Source organism: Ictalurus punctatus, chromosome 4 (assembly GCF_001660625.3).
Source record: "Ictalurus punctatus breed USDA103 chromosome 4, Coco_2.0, whole genome shotgun sequence".
Lineage (NCBI taxonomy): Eukaryota > Metazoa > Chordata > Actinopteri > Siluriformes > Ictaluridae > Ictalurus > Ictalurus punctatus.
This window is the reverse complement of record NC_071284.1, coordinates 1,490,192-1,515,207: the sequence shown is the minus strand read 5'-3', so window position 1 is coordinate 1,515,207 and position 25,016 is coordinate 1,490,192. Positions and strand designations below refer to the sequence as shown.

Below are 25,016 nucleotides of genomic sequence, written 5' to 3'. Positions count from 1 at the left end.
ACTACAGACACTCTGACCACACCCACCTGCTACTACAGACACTCTGACCACACCCACCTGCTACTACAGACACTCTGACCACACCTACCTGCTACTACAGGCACGCTGACCACACCTACCTGCAACTACAGACACTCTCACCACACCCACCTGCTACTACAGACACTCTGACCACACCCACCTGCTACTACAGACACTCTGACCACCCATTTACTCTTGCATATACACTGATCGCACCTTACCTGGTATACATTGACTAATCTTGCCCCATCCCATGGATACTCAGACCCCTCCCATCTGCTCTTGCAGAAACTCTACCGCACCCATCACCCACTCAACCATACCTTCCACACATGCTTTGAACACTCACACTTGGTCCCTGCGCTTGCCTAAACTCATTCCCAGTCCACAAATTCTCTGAACACTCCCTCACACTATTCCAGATGCTCGTTCTCACCATCCCTTAGATACGTCCTGCTCACACCCTGATCCTGAAAACACTGCACCCTCCCACTTCCAGATGAACTCTGACTATTTCTCACCAATGCCCATAGGTCCTCCGACCATGAACGTAGATACTTTGACGCTTTCCACCCACATCCACTCATTCTTATAACATACAAACACTATGCTCTCAGTGCTATCCTTCAAGTAGCAGTCACTCTTACCCCACACTAGTCAAATTCACCAAGGTGAACTAGATTAAATCACAAATGAGGGGCATTTGAAGCATGGCACGACATCTCGTCTCTTCTTTATGAACGCCTTAATAATAAAGAACCTGGCCATTCTTAAGTAAGCTTACAATGATGCTGTGCTATCTCTAGTTGTTCTACAATCTTCATGTCTTACTGCCAGCATGAGAATAAAAGCATCCCACAGAATCCCAGTCCTGATGAAAACCTCAAATGTGCAAATGTACATGTGCAGTGCACATGTAAATATTCAAGTGTGATTACACTCATCTCTGATTCCAGTATGAGCTGATTGATGTGTTTATGCTAATGCTTGCGTTTATGCATGCCTGAGGCAGTGGATGTGATACGTTTCTGAACTAATCCCACATCCTATATCTTGCAAGAATTCTTCACGGTTATAAGAGATTTATCTCCCCTGATTTCTCGCTGAGGTTCTGCACTCCCTCCTTCTCTCCCTCCTGTGGAGAACTGAAGTAGTTTATACTACCTCGGAATACAAGCATGTGTGTGTGGGGCTCAATCAAATCCCTACATAGTTACACATGGAAATGGATTAGTGGCTAAGTGTAAAAACACTCATTTTAAAGTCGAATCCCTGAACTGCGAGTTGTTTGTCAGTAAGGCAGGTAGGAGTGCAGCACTGACTTTTAATAAGAGCAGAAATTTAAACAAACCTTCGGCCTGGAGCTGGACAAAATATCCCAGTGTCAGAGCCATGGTCTGAGAGTCCACAGTGTTCAGGACTTTAGCTGCAGTTGTACCAGGGAGTGGTATTCCATTCAACTGCACATAGTAGGTGAGTTCAGCTGGGTTTTTTGGGCCTACCACTCGCCTCATGCCAACCATCTGAGATCAGAGAGAAAGCACACAGCAGAGATGTCTTAATGTGAATACTACACAATACATTTATGTGATAACTACATCCTGTCTTTGTTTTTTTTGGGGTCTCTAGCTAAAGTCTTCACAAGGTGGATTCTGAGACAGTACGTTGCTTTGGGTGCTGGATTTCGGATAGTACTTCTTCGTGCTCGGCAATCGAGGGCAAAATTCCTGGTTGCTTGATGTTGATTCTCCAATCCCTAGTTTTTTTTTTTTAACGTTCCTGAACCATGTCTCCTTTGATGCTCATGGCTGTACTGCCCCTGGTGAAGTCTGTATGGTAACTGAATGGTGTTCATCATGGGTTGCTGTTCACATCTGATTATACGATGGTCTCGTTTTGAAGGTAACTGCTAGAGATTGTCAGAGATTCCCAGGATTTTGTCATAGTCATGTCCCAGCTGGTTCATGTCTGACTCGTCCACATCTCTGATCCATAGAGCAGTCGTGGCAGGATCAATGTTTGGAAAAGATGCATCTTGGTCTTGATGGATATGTTTGATTTCTTCTACATGCTACACTTGAGAAAAAGCCTGACTGATCCTGCTGCGAATCTGGGCAGTGGATGCCTTAATCAGTGACCCCAGATAATGAATTCCTTGACCTGCTGGATATGGACTCAAAGCAGAGAATGGTCTGTGACTCATTAGTTGCCAGGTCTTTTCTCGTTTCTTGTAGGTCTACAATTACTCTAGCTCATCTGCTGCTCTGCATAACCACATCTCTTCACATCTCTACCTTCTCCATGTAAATGGACCCCCACAGGATCACCAGATACGGATCAGATGTCATGGTAGTATTTGTGATGTTGGTAATTTAATTTAAAGAAGACTGGAAACCACCCAAATAATACCATGCTTAGTGGTGGTCCTATAGGGGGTCACTTCCCAATGATGGATGGTATAGAGGGAGACAAGCAACAGTGGTACTAGTACCTTCATCCCACAACCACATCATACACCAAGTAACATCCAACTGTCACATTACTCCTTTAGATTCAGACTCGGAGTTACCTGAACAGTGTAACTGCCCACTGTGGTGGCACGTTTAAAGCGGGCACCCTGCTGACGTGCTACCACAAAGAGCTCTGCCAAGCGCAGCTCCATCAGACTGGCGAAGCTCTGGTACTGACCCTCCAGAGACGAGTTCTCCACGTCCTGAATCACTGCACACAAACCGCAGCAAAGCATAGAAGAAAGACGGAACTTCTAGTTATTCACCTACTGCACTAGTGTTAATCCAATCTTTGATGTCGACTCTTCGTTTTCAGTTCCAGGTACAATTCCTGGAACCAACTCATTATGGGATCGACTCCCAGCACTCTTCAGTGTGAACTAAAAGTAGCTTGATGACTTGATAAACAACATATATCATATATCAACATACACAACAATGTAGCAACGTTTCCTGATTAGTCAATATGAAGGTTTCCTGATTGATTGTTCTTAACCAACATCCTTACCCGTGATTACCCAGAAATCCTTGGTAGATGCCGAGGTGTTGAGGTTGTGGTACTCCAAAGCTGGAAGAGAGGACAGAGAGAGATACAGGATATGAAAGTGAAGTGCTTTGATCCTCAGTTCAGAGACTTTTTAGAATATTTCATTGAGCAGACCAGCCGTACTGGTGTAGTGAAGCCTTGCAGCATTTTCCTAATGAAACTTTGACTCGGTTGCATATCAGTAGAATGATTAAAAGCTTTGGCCGGGTGCATCCTCTCAGGGCATGTTGGAGCAGAGAGCATGAAATCAGAACCAGGGTTTGGCCTATTTCTTCTGAGACAGAAAAAAAAAAAAAAAAATCAAGAGCATGCAGCTTTTTTGCATATTAAATACGTTTGCGAAAAAAGTTCGCAGTGGGCTCGATTAGATTGGTACTAGCCAATTATGAGCTTTTGAAAGAACATTTACCCTTTCTCAGCGCTAAAGAGAAAGGCTTGAGGCTTGAGAGACTTAGAGACCAAATTAATACGGCTCTTGAGATCCTGCAGCAGATGGGCAAATTGGGCTTTTCCAGCACTTTGAATGGAGATGTCAGTCTTTCTGTAAAGCACTAAATTTAGCCCCTGGAGGCTTTGCTAATTAGCTGATGAGTTCAAGCCGATGGATCAAAAAAAGCAAGTCCAATCGATTAAAAAAATATATATACACATCGAAATTTCAGGTTATATTTTTGTATCATTTTTCAGTCATTTCACTGGTGTGGTTCTTTTTAATGAGATTAGTGAAGCTTTTTGAAGCTTCTAGGACCAGAACCAAATAAACAAGAGCATGTGTTCTCAAGCAGGAAAGTGTATGTTATTCCCTCCCATCTGCCAGAGGGGATCTATAATGCTCCACCCTCACACACACACACACACGCACACACACACACGCGCACCCACACAATGACACTCCCCCATTGTTTATTATTTCTCTCTTAATTAGATTTAGTGATTGACCTTTCCCGTTTGCCAGGAAGGGCAGGATAATGCCTTCACTTCCTGTGCATGCCAAGTGTACAAAGGTTTCTTTCTCCACCTTGGCATGCCCCATGCCCAGCACGCTGCTTTTCTCTCATCTACAGTGCCCTCCATTAATATTGGCACCCTGGGTAAATATGAGCAAAGAACGCTGTGAAAAATTCTCTTATTGTTTAACATTTAGATCTTTTGTTTCAAAAAAAAAAAAAATCACAAAAATACTCTGCGCTCATGGATATCAAGCAATTTCAAACACAACACAGGTTTATCCAAAAAAAAAAAAAATCTGTGTTAAATATAGGTGTGCAACAATTATTGGCACCCTTTTTAGTCAGTACTTTGTGCTAGCTCGCTTTGCCAAGATAACAGCTCTGAGTCTTCTCCTGTAACGCCTGATGAGGTTGGAGAATACATGGCGAGGGATCTGAGAGCGTTCCTCCATACAGAACCTCTCCAGATCCTTCACATTTCAGGTCCACGCTGGTGGACTCTCCTCTTCAGTTCACCCCACAGGTTTTCTATGGGGTTCAGGTCAGGGGACTGGGATGGTCAGGGCAGGACCTTGATTTTGTGGTCAGTAAACCATTTCTGTGTTGATGTTGATGATGCTTTGGATCATCGTCCTGCTGGAAGATCCAACCATGGCCCCTTTGAATCTTTCTGTCAGAGGCAGTCACGTTTTCATTTAATATCTGTTGATATTTGATAGAGTCCATGATGCCATGTATCCTAACAAAATGTCCAGGTCCTCTGGCAGAAAAACAGCCCCAAAACATTAAAGATCCTCCTCCATATTTAACCGTCGGCATGAGGTACTTTTCCATATGGCTACCTCTCTGTGTGCAAGTTTTGAAAGCACATATTTGAGACATTACCTCACTTCCTGTATCTCTAGAAGTCTTCTTAAGCAGCTTTTGACCTCTCCTCATGTCTCATCCTTCTGCTCTACTGTTCCAGACGCCCTGACTCGGTCTATTCAATAGACTGCATAACCTTTCTGCTTCAAATACCATTTCAGATTCATCCCCAGTCCGAGAGCCAAAAATAAAAGGGTAAGAAGTGAAACGGAGATAAGCAGCAATCATACCGATCATGTAGCACAGAGAAAGCTGCAGTACGTACTGACTGAGTGAAAAACGTAGGCCTGATAACTAAGCCAAAGCACGCAGAAGTCACACAATCTGCCTCTAACCACACAACAGTTATTTTGTTCTGTTTCAGATGAGACGTCAGATGGCTTCCTCCTGACCTTCTGAAGAAACAAGAACCATGCTACGCCTTCTAAAAATAATCCAACATGGTATACTGGATGTTGTGATTCCTCAAGCGGAGTTCTTATGTACAGAAATGTGTGAATACTATCGCATCAGATTCATACGTATGACATCCCATATGACGATTATTGTTATTTTTTATTACTGTACATGAACGATATAATAAGTAAGTATTGAGAAGAACGGTCTAGTAAATATTGTGCATGTTGTAACATTCCTGGAAGGAGTCTCCAGTGTCAGCGCTTTGTAACAGTCAGAGGTAACGCTGTGAATTTAAGTTTTACGACATCTTCAGGATAAAGAGGTTTACGCTTTGCCCTTTTTTGTGCGTGTGTTTTTAATTGCCGGAGATGGGTAAACATATAAACATGAATGAAAATTGTAAGAGTCTATCGAAAAATCTTACGCTCTGCAGTGATGAGCGGAGGGTAAAACAGGAAGTAGCCCACAAGCTCAGCGGTCAGGCGGCTCAGCAGGTTACTGGCAACGGTACCGTTTAGGGTCTCGGTTCTGTTGCGCACCACGTATATCAGAGACACTGCTGGAGAACCGGCCGACTGAGATACGCTCAGGATCTGAGAGAATAAACAGGACCAGAAATTAGAAAGACAAATAGAGACAGAGGTGGAAATGAGACACAAGTAAAGCAGATGATCAAACAAGTGACATTGTCCTTATAGCCTTAGAAAAAAAAAGGGGTCACATCTAGTCTAAGTGGTCTTCAGTTGTCCCTCTTGGGGAACTCTTAAAGGTTCTACAGAACCCTACTCCTACGACAGAGAGGGGTCCAAACTAGAACCTTTTAAGAACGCTATACAAACTATACAGACATATTCAGAAAAATACTTTAAAGCAAAAGACTCGGTTCGTCTCCAATACTGCGATTCTCAAAGCAATCAAAAAATAATTAGCCATGCTAAATATGCTAATTCTACATTCATATTACAGCTTATTATGGGCACACACTCACAGGGGGGAAAAAAAATCTGCTCAAGGAAAAAACAGACCGTTGCATGAAAGAAAAATGGCCGGTTACGGTGTCTTTTGTAAGGAATTAAACACTTGCCCACACCGGGGGGTCATGCTGTGATAGAAAAATAATCAGTGACAGGGTGGTGTGATGAATCAGAGCTCTGACCAATCAGAATTCAACAGCACCGTGGTACAAATTAAAATAAAACTTTATTGCTATAGTAGAATAATTAGAGGTTTTAAATGAGTGTGTGTGTGTGTGTGTGTGTGTGTGTGTGGCGGGAGGGGGGTGATCAGACCTGCACGCTGAGTGTGCTGTAGGAGTTCAGAACTTTGGTCTCAGCTTCAGCAAAAGCGTTCTCCAGTCTCTCCTCCATCAGCTGAGCAAACCTGCAGGACCTCAGATCATCTCCCGGTCCTACAAATCTCAAAACTGGTTAACACACATACACACAGTTACACACACACACTCACTCCAGACTTTACAATACACGTATATAAACACAAAAATTAAACACTAGCATATGTTTAACAGGCACGATATTATCCCAGGCATAGTATCATGGGAAATATGGTCTACTGGTTAACATTTTCAGTCACACTTCAGCTGAGTGCTGTTCTTAAGGATACATGATTCCAGCAGAAGCGCTTCAAAATGTCTGATAAACCTTCATGAAATAAGGCTTTTCCAGGCCGAGTCACGTTAAACGTCATGATAACCGACTTCTGGTGTGTCAGAGTCACATAATGATTACGAACTGATGTAGGTCAGCATATGAAGGTTAAACCGGGGACGACCCACAAAACGTGACACTCTGACGCGTCTCCTGAACCCGACACTATTCAATTCTGGATTCTGATTGGTCAGAAGGTGTTGATTATTTTTCTATAACAGCAGCTGCAGGCTTTTATCAATGCGCTCATTCTAATACGTTCTCGTTTCTATAGTAACATTTCATTGTTAATAATAAAAACTAATAATAAATAAATAGAATTAAAGATTAAACGCATGGAATCGTTGATTTGGTGACGTTTTCTGTAAGGAGATTTATTTCTCCAGTGTCAGTGACATCTTCAGGACAGAGGAGTTTACGCTTCTTTGTGGTTTCTTGGCAACACGACAAGATGCGTTTTTAGTCTGAATAATAAAAAATGTAGTAAAGAGAGGGCTGGTGAGGGAAAGACTGTCTACAGCTGCTATAACGTAACTGAGAACGGGAACTAGCTTCTTTTGTGAATGTTCACCAACATTAAATGTAAATATTTATGTTTAATAAAACGTACAACAAATTCATTCATAAAGAAAGTATTGTAATCATCGGCAATATGTTGCGGTATAAGAGTAATAAAGCACACTGGCTATGCTGTGAAAGGACGATAAGAAAATCATTTTCCGTGTGGTAACAGTGACTCTGCATCATCAGATCACGCCGTGCTTTATTATTTCACTAGAACAGCTCGGACGCAGATTGTTTTGGGGTTTTTTTTCCCGCTTATTTAACGGTGTTATGTATGTGCTCTCCTTACTGGTCCTAGTTTCATATCTCTGCTTATGAGATTCTTTAAGTCTGTGATTCTTCTGTATATACCTGCATTCACGCCATGTAGTGATTACGGCGATTACGTGATTCCGACTTGTAAAAAGCGTCCACGTCCTCGTAAAATTACAACCGAGTGCTCCGACTTGTACCACCTGACCGCTGAAACACTCAAAATGGCGGCGGCTTCAGGAGTAACATGTAGATAAGGAGTTAACTCGTAATATCACTGCATAATAATTTGTATAATTGACTATTATTAATGTCTTAATGATCGAGGAGTAATCCGAAAATAAATGAGAGACATACAGTACAGTTTAATGTAACTAGTAGGGCATTGGTGGATTAGTGGTTCTGGGTAACTGATCGGAAGGTCGGGGGTTCAAGCCCCCAGCACTGCCAAGCTGCCGCTGCTGGGCCCTTGAGCAAGGTCCTTAACCCTCTCTGCTCCAGGGGGCGCTGTATCACGGCTGACCCTGCGCTCTGACCCCAACTTCCTAACATGCTGGTGTATGCGAAGAAAAGAATTTCACTGTGCTCTAATGTACATTAACAAAGACTCATTATCATTATCAATAGAGTTGGAGTTGTTTAGGTGTTATTGTTATCTCATGCGCTTTCTGTGTTCTCAAATAGTTAGCAATAGCATGAAAATGTGATTTAACGCTGTAATTATGTATTTTCCAGTTGTCAACAACATCATCTCACACAGGTTCATTTTGCCGTATAGAAACACATACTTCCGAGCCCGGGGACGTGAACAGCTCCGAGTAGAACGTCTAGGTTGTCATCTAGTAATTACGGTAATTCTGCCATGACGTGAACGCAGCGTGTATTTGAAAAGTTTTTCCACAGAGTTTCATTTGACGTGCAAGTAAGTTGGAATAACACCATAATGACAGGGGTATGAATTAGAGCTTTATGACCCTGAGAAACAGTCAGTTTTCTTAACATCCGAACGTTCTAATTTAAGCCAGAACAGAAAGTGTCATAACATAACCTAACGCCAAGTGGCTCAGCCGTTATCACAAAGGAAATGATGGGAGCTGTTGGAATAAGCCTTTGTAGAGGTCAGCTGTCAGGAGTAAAAGGGCTTGTCCAGGTGCTGTGTCACTTTAGGAACACCACCTTTCAGTGAAGTCTTACCAAATTTTCTCTACTCTAATGATTAACAGTAAACGCTTCAAGGATCATTCCGGTGGTTAAAACGATCTTCCAGAACCGACTTGGACGTCAAACTTGGATTGGGATAAATTGCTATGATTTCTACTGGTCTTATTATTTATTTGGTATTGTGTCAATTTTAATACTGCTAACAAAAATGTGTTCACTTGCTTTTTAACATAAGAACTAACCCTGTTTAAAAAGTCTGGTTACATTTTATGATTTGAAGCTGAAAGCTAGCGAACGGGTGTGCGCGTGTGTGTGTGTGTGTGTGTAAACACGCACAGCGTGCTAGAAGTGATGACGCATGATAAAACTGAACGAAATCCCGAACGAGATGCCGGCCAACATCTCTTCTCAGTCGACAGAGAGCAATGACACTTTAATATCATATCACGATAATGAGACAAGTGACATAAAAATTAATCAGCACACGCCTAATTCAGACAAAAATCCCTCCTGCTCTTTAGAACATTATTAGATTAGCTCATCCTCTGGTTCCTGGCTGAATGTATCTGCTATTGGACGTAAATCAAGCCCATAGCAGGCGCCAGCTCTCCGAGCCAGTCTGCGCCTCTGACCTGTCTTCAGCATGAGTGAAATAGCAGGAGTAGGCCTCCAGGGGGCTGCTGGGACTGGCACCGCCTGCACCATGGGCACAAACTGCCGGATATCCGCCATCAGCCTGTCCATGCCGTAGGAGCCCAGAGCTTCCACTACGACGGACGTGGTGTAGACCATATCGCCACGGGTTACGTAATAACCCACGGTCACATTGGGCACCGTGGACAGACTTTCAATCTGTAGGAGTGAAGCATCAGAGCATCAGTCAATCGCAAAAAATGATACACGTGTACAAGTGAAGAATCAGCCTTGCGAGGAGGAAATGAAGCATGGAATTGATATGTTGGACAAAACAGAACAGATCCTTCATAAGGTGGGAAAAAAGAAGGAAGATTACAAAGACGCGAGCGGTCAGCTCTTACTAACTAGGAGTCTTAAGGTCTGAAAATTTAACGCTATAATAACCTCGTCTAAAAATATCACGCATTCACGAAATGAAAGGAAAGTATTATCGCAATATCTTGATACTTTTGTATCTTTCAACACGAAAAAAGGAAATTAAAAAGTTCTCACTAACTGTCCTTCTTTCTTCGAAAGTTCTTTTTGAGAACGAGTTTTCCAGTAAACGTCTTACATGGACAGTTTTTAATCACGCCGTCGTTATACGCTAAAAATAAAAAAGCATGGCTATGAGGAAAGGCAGCGCGTCGAGATCTAACTAGCATGGCAGTGTGTAGCGCTGCTTAGCCAAAAATGTAACAATGCTTAGTTTAGTTCTGGTCAACGTTGCCATGTTCATGTGTGTTTGATAGAGTTTTGAGAAATCAGACTAGTCACCCCGGAGATATCAATATAAAATATTTTCAACCTTAGCTGATTAAACACACCCAAAGGATTTTCAGTACATCGAGAAATTGAGGCTGTTGTAGTGTGATTTGGAACAAGTCCAGAGGGAAGGGGTTGTGAATATTTTTGTAGAGTCACAGCCGGATACAAAAGGATAAGGACCGTTGGAGTAAGGAACTGGATCAGGTTAAAACATCAATAAATGGGAATACGTTTAAATTTCGAAAAGCTCGAGGTCGAGGTCTGGTCATACGCAGTGACTAACTGTGAAACCGTGACACCGTAACAGCCCTATTGTTATGAGAGAAATTTCAATTTACTTGAAAACATTCTCCGGGATAAGAACAGGGTTGGGTCGGCTCTCCGAATGACAAAATGACAGATGGCCTCACAGCTCAGCACACATTAAGTCTGTGTGTAAGTGTGTGAGAGTGTGTGTGTTGGGGTGGGGTTTGGATACTGCAAGATTTCTTGTACAATTGAGTTTTGTTGCTCAGGATGTGAACTGGCTTTTTTGCCTGAGTCAGCCATCAGCACCTCATGAAGGTGATATTGAGGGATCGTGTTTCAGTGAGGCTCGGAGTCGAATCTCGCTCACACGTCCCTCGATTCAAAAGATCGTTAAGGGATTAGAGGACTGCATTTCCTCTCAGGGCCTTCAGGAACATCAACAGGACTCATTTGCCTTTCATCTAGTGTTACTACTGGGTTAACATTTTTGGTAAACTCCAGAACTATTGGTGCCCTTTATGAAAATGTGCAGAAAGGGTTGCTAGGGGTATAAATAAGAGGAAACACATGTTAAATGAATGGAACACAAAAAGGAATGGATGTTCATCGAGAAGTACAAGACCAGGAATAGATACATAATACATAAACTGACATAGATACCATTAAACACAACTCAGGCCATCATTTTTTAAAGACATTTTATAGCAATTGGAAGCATGAGCGTACTGCGACAAGGAGGACAGTAAGCGAGGCTAAACCCGCCTCCAAAATCAGGTTTCATAGGAAAGTTTTAAAATCAGGAGCAGCTAAACAAAAAACCCGTTTCGTGGTTGGTAGTCCAAAAGCTCTTGTAATTTCAGCTAAGCACCAAGATATTTTAGCCCAAAACCTGGTTGCCTCTGCCAAAAGGTTAAGACTTGGCAGTAGGTGGATCTTTAAACAAGATAACAACCCCAGACATACATCCAAAACTCCATAGACACACAATGACCATGTCAAACCTGTGGTCTGCATCCACATGCACAAACCGAAGAACATAAAGGAGCTTAAAATGTTGTGAAAATTCTCAAAAAATGTCAACATTGTTTTTAAAAAAATGACAGGAAGTGGCTCTGTGCTGTTATTCTTTCAAGGGCTTCAACAATTGGGGCTGCCAATAATTTTGAAATCAGCGTTTCGCAGAAAAGTCTGAACTATTGAAATGATGTTAATATAAATCTCTGGTGCCGCCATATGTTCATTGCATGTGCTAATTATTTTATTTATTCATTTTAGTTTTATAAAAAGGTGCCATAAATGAAATGCATCTACGCAGACAAATGTCAAAAGGGAAAAGAGATTCAAATGAGCAAGACAACAGAGCAAGACCAAACTGACCTGTGCACGGACACCACTGTCATTCAGAGCCTTCGTCAGTGCCAAAGTCAGGCCTTTCGGAAGGTTCTGTTTCAAAATATTGTCCAGTCGGTTCCTCCGGATGTGGACGGACAGAACTGCCAGAGAAGGTCAAAGACATAAAGGTGAATTGGAGTGCCAAAGCTTATACGTGGCTTATGAGTGCCACCCACAAGCCACGAGACCTAAAGAGAGTCATCATCCATCCAAGAATTAAAAGGAACATAAGGGTTCTCACCTGTTTTAACCCACATCTTGTTGGTTATGTTGCAGCTGAGTGGAGAACTTTGAGTGGTGGTGGTGGTGGTTCTGGGTGGACTGGTCCTGATACGCTGGGTGGTGGGGGGCAATTTAGGGGGCACAGTAGGTGCTATAGTTCTGGGAGGCTTTGCCGTAGTTGTGGTTGTTGCAGAAGTGCTCGTTTCTGTGGTGCTGGTTAACTGAGTTGTGCTGGTTGGTTGTGTGGGTGTGGCAGTCGTTGTGGAGGCAGTTGTGGTGGTAATGGTGGTGAGTTGAGGGAAATTGCTAGGTGGTAGTTCCTGGGTAAGTGGTTCTGAATGGACTGAGGTGTTTACATTTTTGTTGGGTAATGTAGGACTTATCATTTGGAATGGAGGTAAACCAGAGTCATTTCCTTTTGCTTGAAGCCTGGTCTCTCGAGATGTAAGGACAGAGGACGGAACCCCGGACATCCTCTGGTCCAGCGTAGACTTCTCTGTAACGACAAGATGAGGTTCACTCACTTCCTGTGAAAGGTGTGACGGGATTAGTGCAGAGATCTGAGAGAACAACAGTGAAGGCTTTGATGGCGAGGAGAATGATTTTGATGGTGACACGGATATGAATGGTTGTTTGTTTGTTGATATTGTTGTTTGTTGATATGACAGTGGTTCAGATGATGTAGACGACATTAATGATGATTTTAATGAGAATGATAAAGATTCAGATTCAGATGTTATTACTGATGGTAATGATAATGATGAATATTTTGTTAATGTAAAATCATAAGATGCTGATGATGGTGATGAAGATACTACGAATGGAGATAAAGCTGAGGACAATGAAGACATTTTTGATGGTGATGGAGATCTAAATTGCTTTGTTAACAAAAAATCATAATATGATGTTGCTGGTGATGTTAATGGTGAGAATGCTGATGGTGATAATGAGGGAGATGAAGTAAGTATAATTTTTGATGGTGATACAGACGAAATCAATGGTTTCAGTTGTTTTGTTAACACAGAATCATAATAAGACAGTATTGATGAGGTTGCTGGTGATAATTCTGATGGTGGTGATGATGGTGATAATTCTGATGGTGGTGTTAATTCTGATGGTGGTGATAATTCTGATGGTGGCGATGATGGTGATACTCCTGATGGTAAAGAAGCTGGTGATGATTGCGATGCTGATGATGTGGGTGATAATTCTGAAGGTAATTGTGATAATTTGGATTGTGATGATGGCGATAAATGTGGTGGTGATGATGATTGAGATAATTCTGGTGGTGATGGTGTTGGTGATAATCCTGGTGTTAATTTTGATGGTGATGATTCTGAAGGTGATAATTCCAATGTTGATATTTCTGATGATGACGATGCTAGTGATAATGCTGGTGGTGGTGAAAATTCTGGTGGTGGTGGTGATAATTCTAATGGTGATATGTCGGATGGCAATAATTCTGACTCTGATGATGGTGATACTTCTGGTAGTGATGGTGTCTGTGATGCTGCTGCTGCTGATGATGCTGGTGATAATTCTGCTGATGATGTAGGTGATAATTCTGGTGGTGGTGGTGAAAATTCTAATGGTGATATTTCTGATTGTGATGATGTTGGCACTTCTTGTGGCGATGATACTAATGATAATTCTGACGGTGATGATGCTGTTGATGAATCTGATGGTGATGTCAAAAATAATAATGATAGTGATAATGATACTGCTGATAATTGTGACAGTGATACTGGTGATAATTCTGATGGTGATGATGCTGTTGATAAATCTGATGATGATACTTGTGATAATTCTGATGGTGACACAGGTGATAATTCTGATGGTGATGACACGGGTGATAATTCTGATGGTGATGATGCTGTTGATAAAACTGGTGATGATACTGGTGATAATTCTGGTGGTGTTGCCAAAGATAATAATGATGGTGATGATACTGGTGATAACTCTGATGGTGATGCTGTTAATAAATCTGATGGTGATGATACTGGTGATAATTCCGACGGTGATGATACTGGTGATAATTCTGATGGTGATGATACTGGTGATAATTCTGATGGTGATGATACTGGTGATAATTCTGATGGTGATGATACTGGTCTTAACTCTGATGGTGATGATACTGGTCTTAACTCTGATGGTGATGATACTGGTGATAATTCTGATGGTGATGATACCGGTGATAATTCTGATGGTGATGATACTGTTGATAATTCTGATGGTGATGATGCTGTCGATAAATCTGGCGATGATACTGGTGATAATTCTGATGGTGTTGCCAAAGATAATAATGATAGTGATGATACTGGTGATAACTCTGATGGTGATGATGCCGGTGATATTTCTGATGGTGATGTAGATACTTCGTGTGGTGATGTTGGTGATAATTCTGGTGGTGATGGTGTTCGAGATAATGCTCCTGGTGGTGGTGATGATAGTTCTAATGATATTTCTGATAGTGATATTTCTGATGGTGACACTTCTTGTGGCGATGATACTGGTGATAAATCTGATGGTGATGCTGCTAATAAATCTGACAGTGATGATACCGGTGATAATTCTGACTGTGATGATACTGGTGATAATTCTGACTGTGATGATACTGGTGATAATTCTGACGGTGAAGATACTGGTGATAATTCTGACTGTGATGATACTGGTGATAATTCTGACGGTGAAGATACTGGTGATAATTCTGACTGTGATGATACTGGTGATAATTCTGACTGTGATGATACTGGTGATAATTCTGACGGTGAAGATACTGGTGATAATTCTGACGGTGAAGATACTGGTGATAATTCTGATGGTGATACTGGTGATAATTCTGACTGTGATGATACTGGTGATAATTCTGACTGTGATACTGTTGATAATTTTGACGGTGATGATACTGGTGATAATTCTGACGGTGATGAAACCGGTGATAATTCTGACGGTGATGATACTGGTGATAATTCTGACGGTGATGAAACCGGTGATAATTCTGACTGTGATGATACTGGTGATAATTCTGACGGTGATGAAACCGGTGATAATTCTGATGGTGATACTGGTGATAATTCTGACGGTGATGAAACCGGTGATAATTCTGACTGTGATGATATCGGTGATAATTCTGACGGTGATGAAACCGGTGATAATTCTGACGGTGATGAAACCGGTGATAATTCTGACTGTGATGATATCGGTGATAATTCTGACGGTGATGAAACCGGTGATAATTCTGACTGTGATGATATCGGTGATAATTCTGACTGTGATATCGGTGATAATTCTGGCGGTGATGAAACCGGTGATAATTCTGATGGTGATACTGGTGATAATTCTGACTGTGATGATACTGGTGATAATTCTGATGGTGATACTGGTGATAATTCTGACTGTGATGATACTGGTGATAATTCTGATGGTGATGCTGGTGATAATTCTGACTGTGATGATACTGGTGATAATTCTGATGGTGATGCCACTGATGATAATGACGGTGATAATACTGGTGATAATTCTGATGGTGATGCTGTTGATGAAACTGATAGTGATGATGCAGTTGATAATTCTGATGGTGGTGGTGATGATGAAACTGATGGTGATGCCACTGATAATAATGAGGATGCTGGTGTTATTTCTGATGGTGATAATGCTGGTGATAAGTCAGATGGTGATGCTGTTAGTAATGCTGCTGGTGATGTTGCTGGTGATAATTCTGATAATAATGAAGCTGTTGATAAATTTGTTGACAATGATACTGGTGACAATTCTGACAGTGATGCTAATAATTCTAACGATAATTCTGATGATGGGGGTGCTGGTGATAATTCTGCAGGTGATGCTGCAGATAATTCTAATAGTGATGATGCTGATGACAATGACGCTTGTGATAATGCTGAAGGTGTGGATGCTGATAATTCTGTTGGTAATGACGCTGGTGACAATTCCATTATGCCTGGAGGTAAAGCACTTTCTCTTCCTGATGTGTGAACAGCTAACATACTCATAGTGGGTGTAGACACAGCTGCTGTTCTGCCTGACAAAAGGTTTATCCCTGATGCTGGAAATCTAGCCGGTAACACTGATTCATTTGATGATGTGTTTAATACCATATGCAAGGATAGTGTTGTATTGCTTGTTGAAGAAAAGGACTGTCCATTTTTAATTATAAGTACCTGATGCAGTGGATGTTTTATGTAGCTAAAACCTCTAGACACTGCTGGATTTGATTTACTTGCTTCTGAGCTAGCCTTTAACGCCAAAGTGGTATAGAACTCATTATTCATTGACCTCTCTGTCCCAGCAGAGTTGCCATTCGGTCTTACGGGTGTAAAGTTCAGGCCCTGGGCACCAGTACCAGGCACAGATGTCTGTTTTGATGATACAATAGATGTAGTTTCATCAACAAATGTGTCTTTTGATGCCTTTCTTTGAGCTGAGACAAATAAAGCATTTTTGGAGAATATTCCAGGTGTAGATGGCATTCTTCTGACTGAAGATGTCAAATAATCTGACTTCTCCACATCATCTTTAGTCATTTGCATCATATTATGAAGTAGTAATGAAGGTGTGAGAGAAAAAGACATATCAGAGGACCTCTTGCTAAAAGTTGAACCCAAGAACTTCGACATGAAGGAAGACCTTGTCTCCATAGGTGTCTGCGATGAAGTTGAAGCAATGTCTGAAAAGGGTTTTGCTTGATAAGTGAAGTTATTACTGAAAGGGTTTTCAGATTCCATCAAGTGCATTAGGGTGTATGGTTTTTGGATACGTCTTTCAGGACCTGATGTAGTTACAAAATTGGAAACTATACCATTTTGAGAGGTTAAAGACTTTCTGTCCAACAGGATTGGTGTCTTGTTACTTGACAGACGATCAGCCACCTGTTTTGCTGTAAAGCTGGAGACGATGGCAGATATTAAAGGTTTCGACAAGGTCACTGCTCTTGCGGTAGTCTCAGAAGAGACTGTGTCAATTCTGTGAGCCCTGAGTGGTGTTGATGGGATGCTGGTTGGTGGCACATCCCTAAAACCTTTTGCTATCTGTTCAGTACCATGGGTTTTTAGAGTTCTGTTAGGGCTAGTTTCCAGAAGTCTTGTACTTGGCATGTTCTCAGTGAATGCAGAAACTGTTAGCATTGACAATGCCTTTTTAGGCTTTGTATATTCTGAGAAGGAGACCAGTTTCTGTAGAAAGCTCACTGCTGTTGGCTTATAAGTTGGACCAGACAAATGGATTCTAGAAAAAGGGACAGGTTCAATAAGTCGAGACTCCACGGTTGTCCTGTCAATATCCAAAAGAGTGTTTAGAGACGTAGCTCTAGGTGATTTATTTTTGGCTTGCCATGGAACCTGTGTGGTCAGATATGTTCTATATAACACCAGAGACTTGTTGCTGTCTTTAGAGTATGGTTCTTCCCAATTCAGGTAACCAGCTGGAATTTGCTTAGTTGGTCTTCTTAGAAATGATTTGTACCCTGGAGATGTTGGGTTCTTATTTATTTCAGAGAAACCTGTTGGAGAAACCATCAAATGCGTGGTTATGAAAGAATTCGAAGGTACGATTTCCCTTTCATTTAAAGATAATGCCGCACTTGAATCTGCCTTGGTGTGGATAAACTGCTCAAGAGCTGCCGCAGACTGGCTTGCCGAATCTTCATAAATCTTTGTAAACATGCTGTTTTTAGAGTCATATAACTGCATTTGACTCTCACTTGATGTATCCAGTGGAAAAGAACTATACAGCTTTCCATGATCATAAATTGTTCTAGTGGTTCTCCAGACAAAAAATCCACTTGGCTTATGAGATAACGAAGTCGGTTCTTGTGATGGTTGTCCTGAGAGGTATGTAACCGGGGATAATGATGGATTAGGCTCTAGCTTGGAGGATGCCTTTGACACTGGGCTCCTCGTTAATGGCTTGTTAAATTGCATGTACGTATCATACTCTACTGGGGTGTTTGAGCTTTTCTTAAGTGAAAGTGGTTGATCTGAGTATAGTGTGTAAGAACCAATGGCTGGACTAGTTGATATTGGAACAGAACTAGATGTGTAAGGGTGGTTATATGCGGGTTTTGTTTCTTTCGATGGTGACCATAATGAGGCTGAATCTGAAGATGATAATGACGGTAATAATAAGGATTTTAACACTGGCGACACTGTTGACGATAGCGATGATGGTAGTGTTGGCGAAGGTGACATTGAAAAAGGTGGTGTTGCTAATGATGATGACATAATATCAGTGGCAACTGGAGGTTCAGTACGAGATGATGGTTGAGATTGGACAAAACTGGTAATTGATTGTGGGCTGAACACCAAACCTGAAGCAGAAGACTGGTTTCTAATGTGCAACACAGCAGAGGATGGGATCATAAAAGATGGCTCTGCTCTCTGAAGAGAACCTTCTGCAGGAGAATGGTCAGTTTGGTTGGCGTCCTTAATGGGGCTCTCCAAAGTGGAGCCTGAATGAAGAGTGATCTGCGGTTTCGCAGCAGTTCTGGCTGATACAGACTTCTCTCTCATGTCCCTTTGTCGACTTGCAGGATCAGAATGGATAGCCGAGACGGGATCCTCATCAATCATAAGCAAACCAGATGGCCGAAGAGGAGAGGTGGACAGGGTTGCCTGGTCCAGAGACGATGCCAATGATCCAGACGCCTCGTAATTTGCTTCATCTGTAGGAGAAGAAATTTAGATGGTTATATTGGGAGTATTTCATCTTTACAACGCAGAACCTTAGTTCAAATCCTATAGCGGATAGAAGGTATAATTTTCCTGTCATATGTTCTAGAAGTTTCTTTGTGGAGAAGGCAGTCAGAATTATAGCTATGCTGAACAATACAACGTACTCAAAGCACAATTATTTTAAAAAGGCATTAAAGACACTGAACAGAACTGGTATAATATTTTGTAATTTCGGGGGGTTGAAATGACGACCATTAGCCATTACAACAATGAGAATCTTTTCAGAGTCCATACTTTTACTTTGTCAAGGCTTTGCTGCACAATACCCTTTACACCACAGCCACAGACATTCATTTATAGAGAACAGAAGAAATATTTAAACAAATGACACCTATAAAAAGACAGAAAAAGCACTGTGCCACATTTCTAGAGGTGTTAGATGTGTCAAAGCTCTGTGCAGGATGTCTGGGATGGGTCTCAAATCCATATATGCATCCACCCATCCATCCATCCATCCATCCAGCCTACTCTCTCACCAGTCGATGCTCGACAATATCTCGCAGCCACTATGACTCATTTATTAGGATTTACAAGTCTGGCACATAATAAACAGGAGGCTGTTACTAAGTCATGTCATGCTAATGAAAGCTCATTCAAAATATGGCACATCATTTTGAATAATTAAGATAAAAGAAGAACTAAGTCAAAGGGTTAGCTGTGATAGACAAAAGAGACACCGTGTTAGCAAATTAGCAGAACAAAGTACAGACCAGTGTTCCTTTTGACACCTACTTTGGATTTAGTTTTAGACTTATTTTATTCATTTGACTGTAGTAAGTTTTAGTCGAGGTTCAGCTGACAAAAACTACAGCATTGCAAGTAAACAAGCTCAAACACCATAGTCAAGTAAAACTAGCCACCAATAGGTTCTTGTTAAATTCTCAAAAGTAAGAGTATTCTTCAATGGCTGAGGTCTTTCTCCTTCTCCCATGTGTGCTGGCTAAATGAAAGATGTGTGGTGGACACATTTATTACATCAAAATAAGTTATTTTTGTTTTATCGATCGAATTTACATGGTCAATACCATCCATCCTGCTTATCCTACACAGGGTCGCGGGGGAACCTGGAGCCTATCCCAGGGAACAAAGCGGGGGGACACCCTGGACGGGGTGTCACCCCATCATAGGGGCGCAATCACACATACGTTCACGCACTACGGACAATTTGGAAATGCCAGCCTACAACACATATCTTTGGACTGGGGGAGGAAACCGGAGGATACCTGGAGGAAACTCCCGAATCAGGGAAAAACATGCAAACTCCACACACACACACACATACACATACACACATACACACAGGGTGGAGGCAGGATTCAAACCCCCAACCCCAGCGGTGCGAGGGTCAAGACCATGGTCAACTAAATCAAAACAGTGCTGACTGTTGTGTGGAAACAGGATCTATAGTTATACTGTATAAATGCGGTCTTCTGGCTCACAGGGATTCAGTCTGAGGGATGGAGGTGTGAGGAGAACAGGACAGGAGGGACTGAGGTGTGTGATGTCACACTCCAGTTCCACACCTGAGTTTATAACAACGACTTACTAGAAACAGTGAAGGTCACGGTGTCCCTTTGTCCCATTATGCGCCTAGTCGGGAACCGACACACTTTCCATCTCCCCGGAGTGTATACTTACACCCTGCAGTACCTCACGTGCAGCCCGACACATCTCAAATTCCTACCTCAATCTTCCTGCACACATCTTCTGTCAAAATGTCCCTCTTGTTCTTCTTAACAAGCCTGCTCAGTTGGAGATAACCTGATATCTGAAGAGAATTTTTATCCACATCATCATCATTTATTCAGAATCCAGTGCTGCAAACGAGAGCAGATTCTCTCACAGAAGCCACATTACAGACCTCTGCTCCCGCAACGCTGAAGAGGTCAAATAAACCATGTATTAAAAATGAGCGTGTGTTGAAAATGGCCTGGTCTGGTGTGTCTGATATCCTCGATGACTTTGTTTACAGTGAATTATTCGGTGATTTGAGCTTAATGTAAATATAAATACAACACAACGCAACAGTTACTTGAAGACCCGGAGTAGTCTATACTTCTTGATACTTAATTGTTTAAGTGTGTCGTAAAAGTTTAATTGTGTAATAATCGGATCGATGGCTCAATTGGATTGAAAGCCTTCATGTAAACACACTTCAATACATTTATGAGCGCACACACATCCTCGGACCGACACTCTCATTTTGTGTTCTTGAGTAATTTCGGATACATCTCACCATCTCTACGTGCTGATGCATAACTAGACACGCATTTTATTTGTTTAGAGCTCATTATCACATCTGGGAGCACTCACAGAAAACCCCTTGACTTTCCAGGTCATTTAAATTACAGAATCACTCTGCGTCCATTAATCTGCAACACACACACACACACACACACACACACACACAACCGGAAGGAAATATACCAGACTGTACATGTAACGTGGTCTCTTAGTGGGATCTTAGTAAATCAGGGTGAGAAATAAAGCCTTCATGCTAACCTACACTTTCACTACCATATATTCGTAGCGACTCTGTAAGGAAGTCAGGAAGTCCAGCTGACTGTCGCTTAAACACGTCTGATCGGTTTAATAAGGCCGAGCTCTTCAATCTAACCCCTCCGAGACGGACCTACTGAATGCGACACAATTTTGGCCGAGCTCAGATGCTGCAGTATGCGCTGAAGCTCTGTGTCCTTTTGTCCAGGAAAGCTAAAACAGTGACTGAATCTAGGTCTCCTGTCTCGTTTTTGTTTTTTTGTTTTTAGACGCAAAGAAGCCTTAATTACCCAATGAACCCATAAAGAACCCACAAAAGACCCTCATTTTCCAACAGTGTGCGTATTGACCGTTCGGGTTCGTCACGTCCTAAAAACGGAAGGAGTCTCCAGTGTCAGCGCCGTTTAACAGTCAGAAGTAAAGCCGTAACTTTTTAAAGTTAAAACGTTATGGTTTTCCGACATCTTCGGAACAGACGAGTTTACGCGTTGTGATTTCTTAATATCGCACGCCGTTTTTTTCTTTTTTTTCTATTTTTCCCCCCATTTCTTCAACGTCAAGACAGGGGGGGAAAAAGCGAGACTCGCGATGGAACGACCGTTTCCAGCCGCTCTAACCTAAGCGACAACATGACCAAATTTGCTGTATGTACAGTATAAATGGATGAAAAGAGTGTCGTTCTTTAATAAATGAAATATGATCAAATTATAAGTGCAAATCACTGTGGAGGAACGGTAAGAGGAGGAAAAGACTTGCTGATACATGAAAATAATCGAAACCAGAGTGGTAACATTAACGCGTTTCATCACACCACGCCATCGCTGATTATTTTACTACAACATCACAACACACAACGTTTAATTCCTTGAATAGTGTTGTTAAACAACCTCGAGCTTACTATGTGACTTACTATCCACAAAGAGCGGCTTAGGATAAAAGTGTCTGAGAACGGCCGAAGCACATTAAAAACAGATACTACAAAGGAAAATAAGCTGATACTATTCTCCAACGTGTGTCGTCTTTTACCGTACACGTATACACAGGATTCATTTTTAATTTTTTTTTTTTTAAAGCTGAAATATCGAGGCCGCTCAGGCTCGACCCACCAAGTCGGCACGTACGCGCTCCTTCAAGCCTCTTCATATCAACCTTATGACAAGTATGACGTGATTTACATCAACCGTGTCTCCAGCTTCGCGGTCGTTTCTTTCACACTTCAGTCCACTCTAAAAGGTTTAACACCAGGGCAGACGCCAGACATGCGAGAAAAACTGTACAGAGCTTTATTTAGCCTCTCTAAAATGAACTGAAATATGAACTGTAGAACTGCACCATACGTAATTCACCTTAGTTAATATTAAACTACTCTAAACGCCTGGTCGACGTGCCATATCATTACTGTATTAAATAAACAAACAAACAAACAAATAAATAAATAAATGGCCTACCGAATGCACCTGCGCTAATAATGCGCATCTCAGGACTGCAGCGGTGGACATTAGGGCGATATTTAAGAAATGTACATTCCTACAATACACATTTCATGACTTATAGGTTTGCTATAAACCCGCCTACAGGTGTAAACTGAAAAGAAAAAAAAAAAAAAAAAAGACATCTTAGCAAGTGGAGATACCTCGATTAAAGTCACATCTATCCAGTATTCCCTATTATAAGATTACAATCAAACAAATATACGATGATTAATCCTATATCAAGCCTTCTGTACTCATTTCAAGCTTGAAATAGTCTCAGATCATTTTATTTCTAGAAAGAAGCAAAACGGTCTGCCAACAGGATGAGAAAACTACACCTGAAACACCCGAGTAGCGATGTCAAGAAATAGGTTTGATGATCTTATATTTGGTGTGTGATAACATTATAATAAGTCATTCGAGATAGATGTGACTATATTCGAGATATTTTCACCGAGGAAAGATAAGATGACTTTCTTTTTTTTTTTTTTTTTGCGTTGAACAATAAACGCTTAAGAATCCGATCTATTTGACGTCGTCGAAACTAAACGAACGCTGAAAGAACTTTCAAAATCCAAAAACAGTCAAATCAGCCGAATTCCAGAATATGTAAATGCGATTGAAAATAAATAAATAAATGAACTCTTTACAGGGGGATATTGTGGTCGCTAGAATAACGCATATCGTGGCGTAATCGATCGCACCGATATCGCGTCGTCATATCGGCAAATTAGTCCATCTTCAGTGGCGTTTTATAAAACACCCGTGAGAATGCAACACTCGGATCCAACAGTAAACTCTAAACTCGTTTCCTCTTTATTTATCCGTAGTGCAAACATTCGAATCTGCGAATCCACTTATCGCCTTTTTGCTTTTTTTTTTTTTTTAGATCTGCGCTTAGCGCTCGGCTTGGTTGCTCGTCTGAGCTTCATGTTAAAATATCAGCTCTACAACATGACTGAAATCTGTGCTTATTCTCAATATGGAGGAGGAAACAGCTTTTGTGTGTGTGTGTGGGTGTTAGCAGTGGAGGAACTGGCATCGGAGTACTGATGAGAACAAGGTACGAGGCCGTGTGCAGCACATGGCTAATTTAAGCTCCTCTAAATCTACTGTACTCCTTCTGAAGCCGTGTACTTATCCAATGAGCCCTTAATGAACCATGTGTTCTAAAAGTGTACTAAGTGCCAAGATGGAAAGAGGTAAACCTACACTCCTGACAGGTTCTGGGTTTTAGGAAGATAAATAATAAGCAATAATTCGGTGTTTTTAATACACACACTGTTAGAAAGAAGGGGGATTGTGGGTGCATCAAGGGTTTGTTGGGTTCTACTTGGCAACACTGAGGATTTTACTTCCGCCCTTCTGAAACAGTCGGGGTGCCAATATCAGTATCTGTTTAGTGCGACAAATATCCGTATCTGTGTTCGGATTTAAACTCAAAATGGCGGGGGTTTTGGTGTTGTTTCGGGGGTTTTTTGGAGGGGGAACAGAGATTCATGCAGGACGTTTTTTTTTTAAAAATCTGGCTCACATGGTTGTTATTTTTGTGTGTAACTGCTTTACAATGACTTCAGTCGCTAGTAGCCTAATTATACCAGAGACCCCGATGAGGCAGGTACTAAGGATGAATTCTGTACCTGCATTGTTCATATTCAGTCTCATTCAATTCTGTTCCGTAAAATAATTTGACCGCTCGCTCACGTTCAAGTGAAAACCTCACGCTCGTGTGGCTCTTCTCCAGTCTTACAGTCCCCGTGAAGCGCCTCGAAACGCAGAGCATTAGCCGACGTGTTGACGTCGACGGATTTCCGCTGAAGCAGGAAGTCAGGGCGGGACATAGAGTGGCTCCGCCCCGTTTTTAAACAGCCAGTAGCGTTTAGCTTACCTCAAAGCCAGGGAAGTTTTCAACGGTCAGGGGCGGGACGATTCAGATTCTAGAGAGCATTTGATTGGACAGAAAGTCTGATGAGACGCTGAAGTGCAGGACGATGTCATTAAAACTGTTGACCCGTATTAGTGGTGATAAATTTCAACGCCTACATCTTCTAAATGCGA

At 41.7% G+C, this 25,016-nt stretch overlaps 1 protein-coding gene across 5 annotated transcripts in view; it reads right to left on the bottom strand.

Annotated features, from left to right (window-relative positions):
- The window catches only part of kiaa1549lb (KIAA1549-like b), a 48,045-nt gene that overhangs the window by 19,331 nt on the left and 3,698 nt on the right, over nt 1-25,016 (bottom strand). For 2 of the 5 annotated variants that reach the window (XM_053677819.1, XM_017466784.3), the window contains exons 1-8: nt 12,261-18,519; nt 12,005-12,120; nt 9,568-9,787; nt 6,584-6,717; nt 5,719-5,887; nt 3,040-3,099; nt 2,591-2,742; nt 1,373-1,544 (exon numbers count right to left, since the gene is read on the bottom strand). In XM_053677819.1, coding sequence (XP_053533794.1) covers nt 1,373-1,544; nt 2,591-2,742; nt 3,040-3,099; nt 5,719-5,887; nt 6,584-6,717; nt 9,568-9,787; nt 12,005-12,120; nt 12,261-18,477 — 7,240 coding nt within the window. In that variant the 5' untranslated portion in view covers nt 18,478-18,519. Of the gene's footprint in view, nt 1-1,372; nt 1,545-2,590; nt 2,743-3,039; nt 3,100-5,718; nt 5,888-6,583; nt 6,718-9,567; nt 9,788-12,004; nt 12,121-12,260; nt 18,528-18,563; nt 18,918-25,016 lie in introns of those variants that run through there. The other 3 variants (XM_017466783.3, XM_053677821.1, XM_053677820.1) reach the window with 3 other exon arrangements.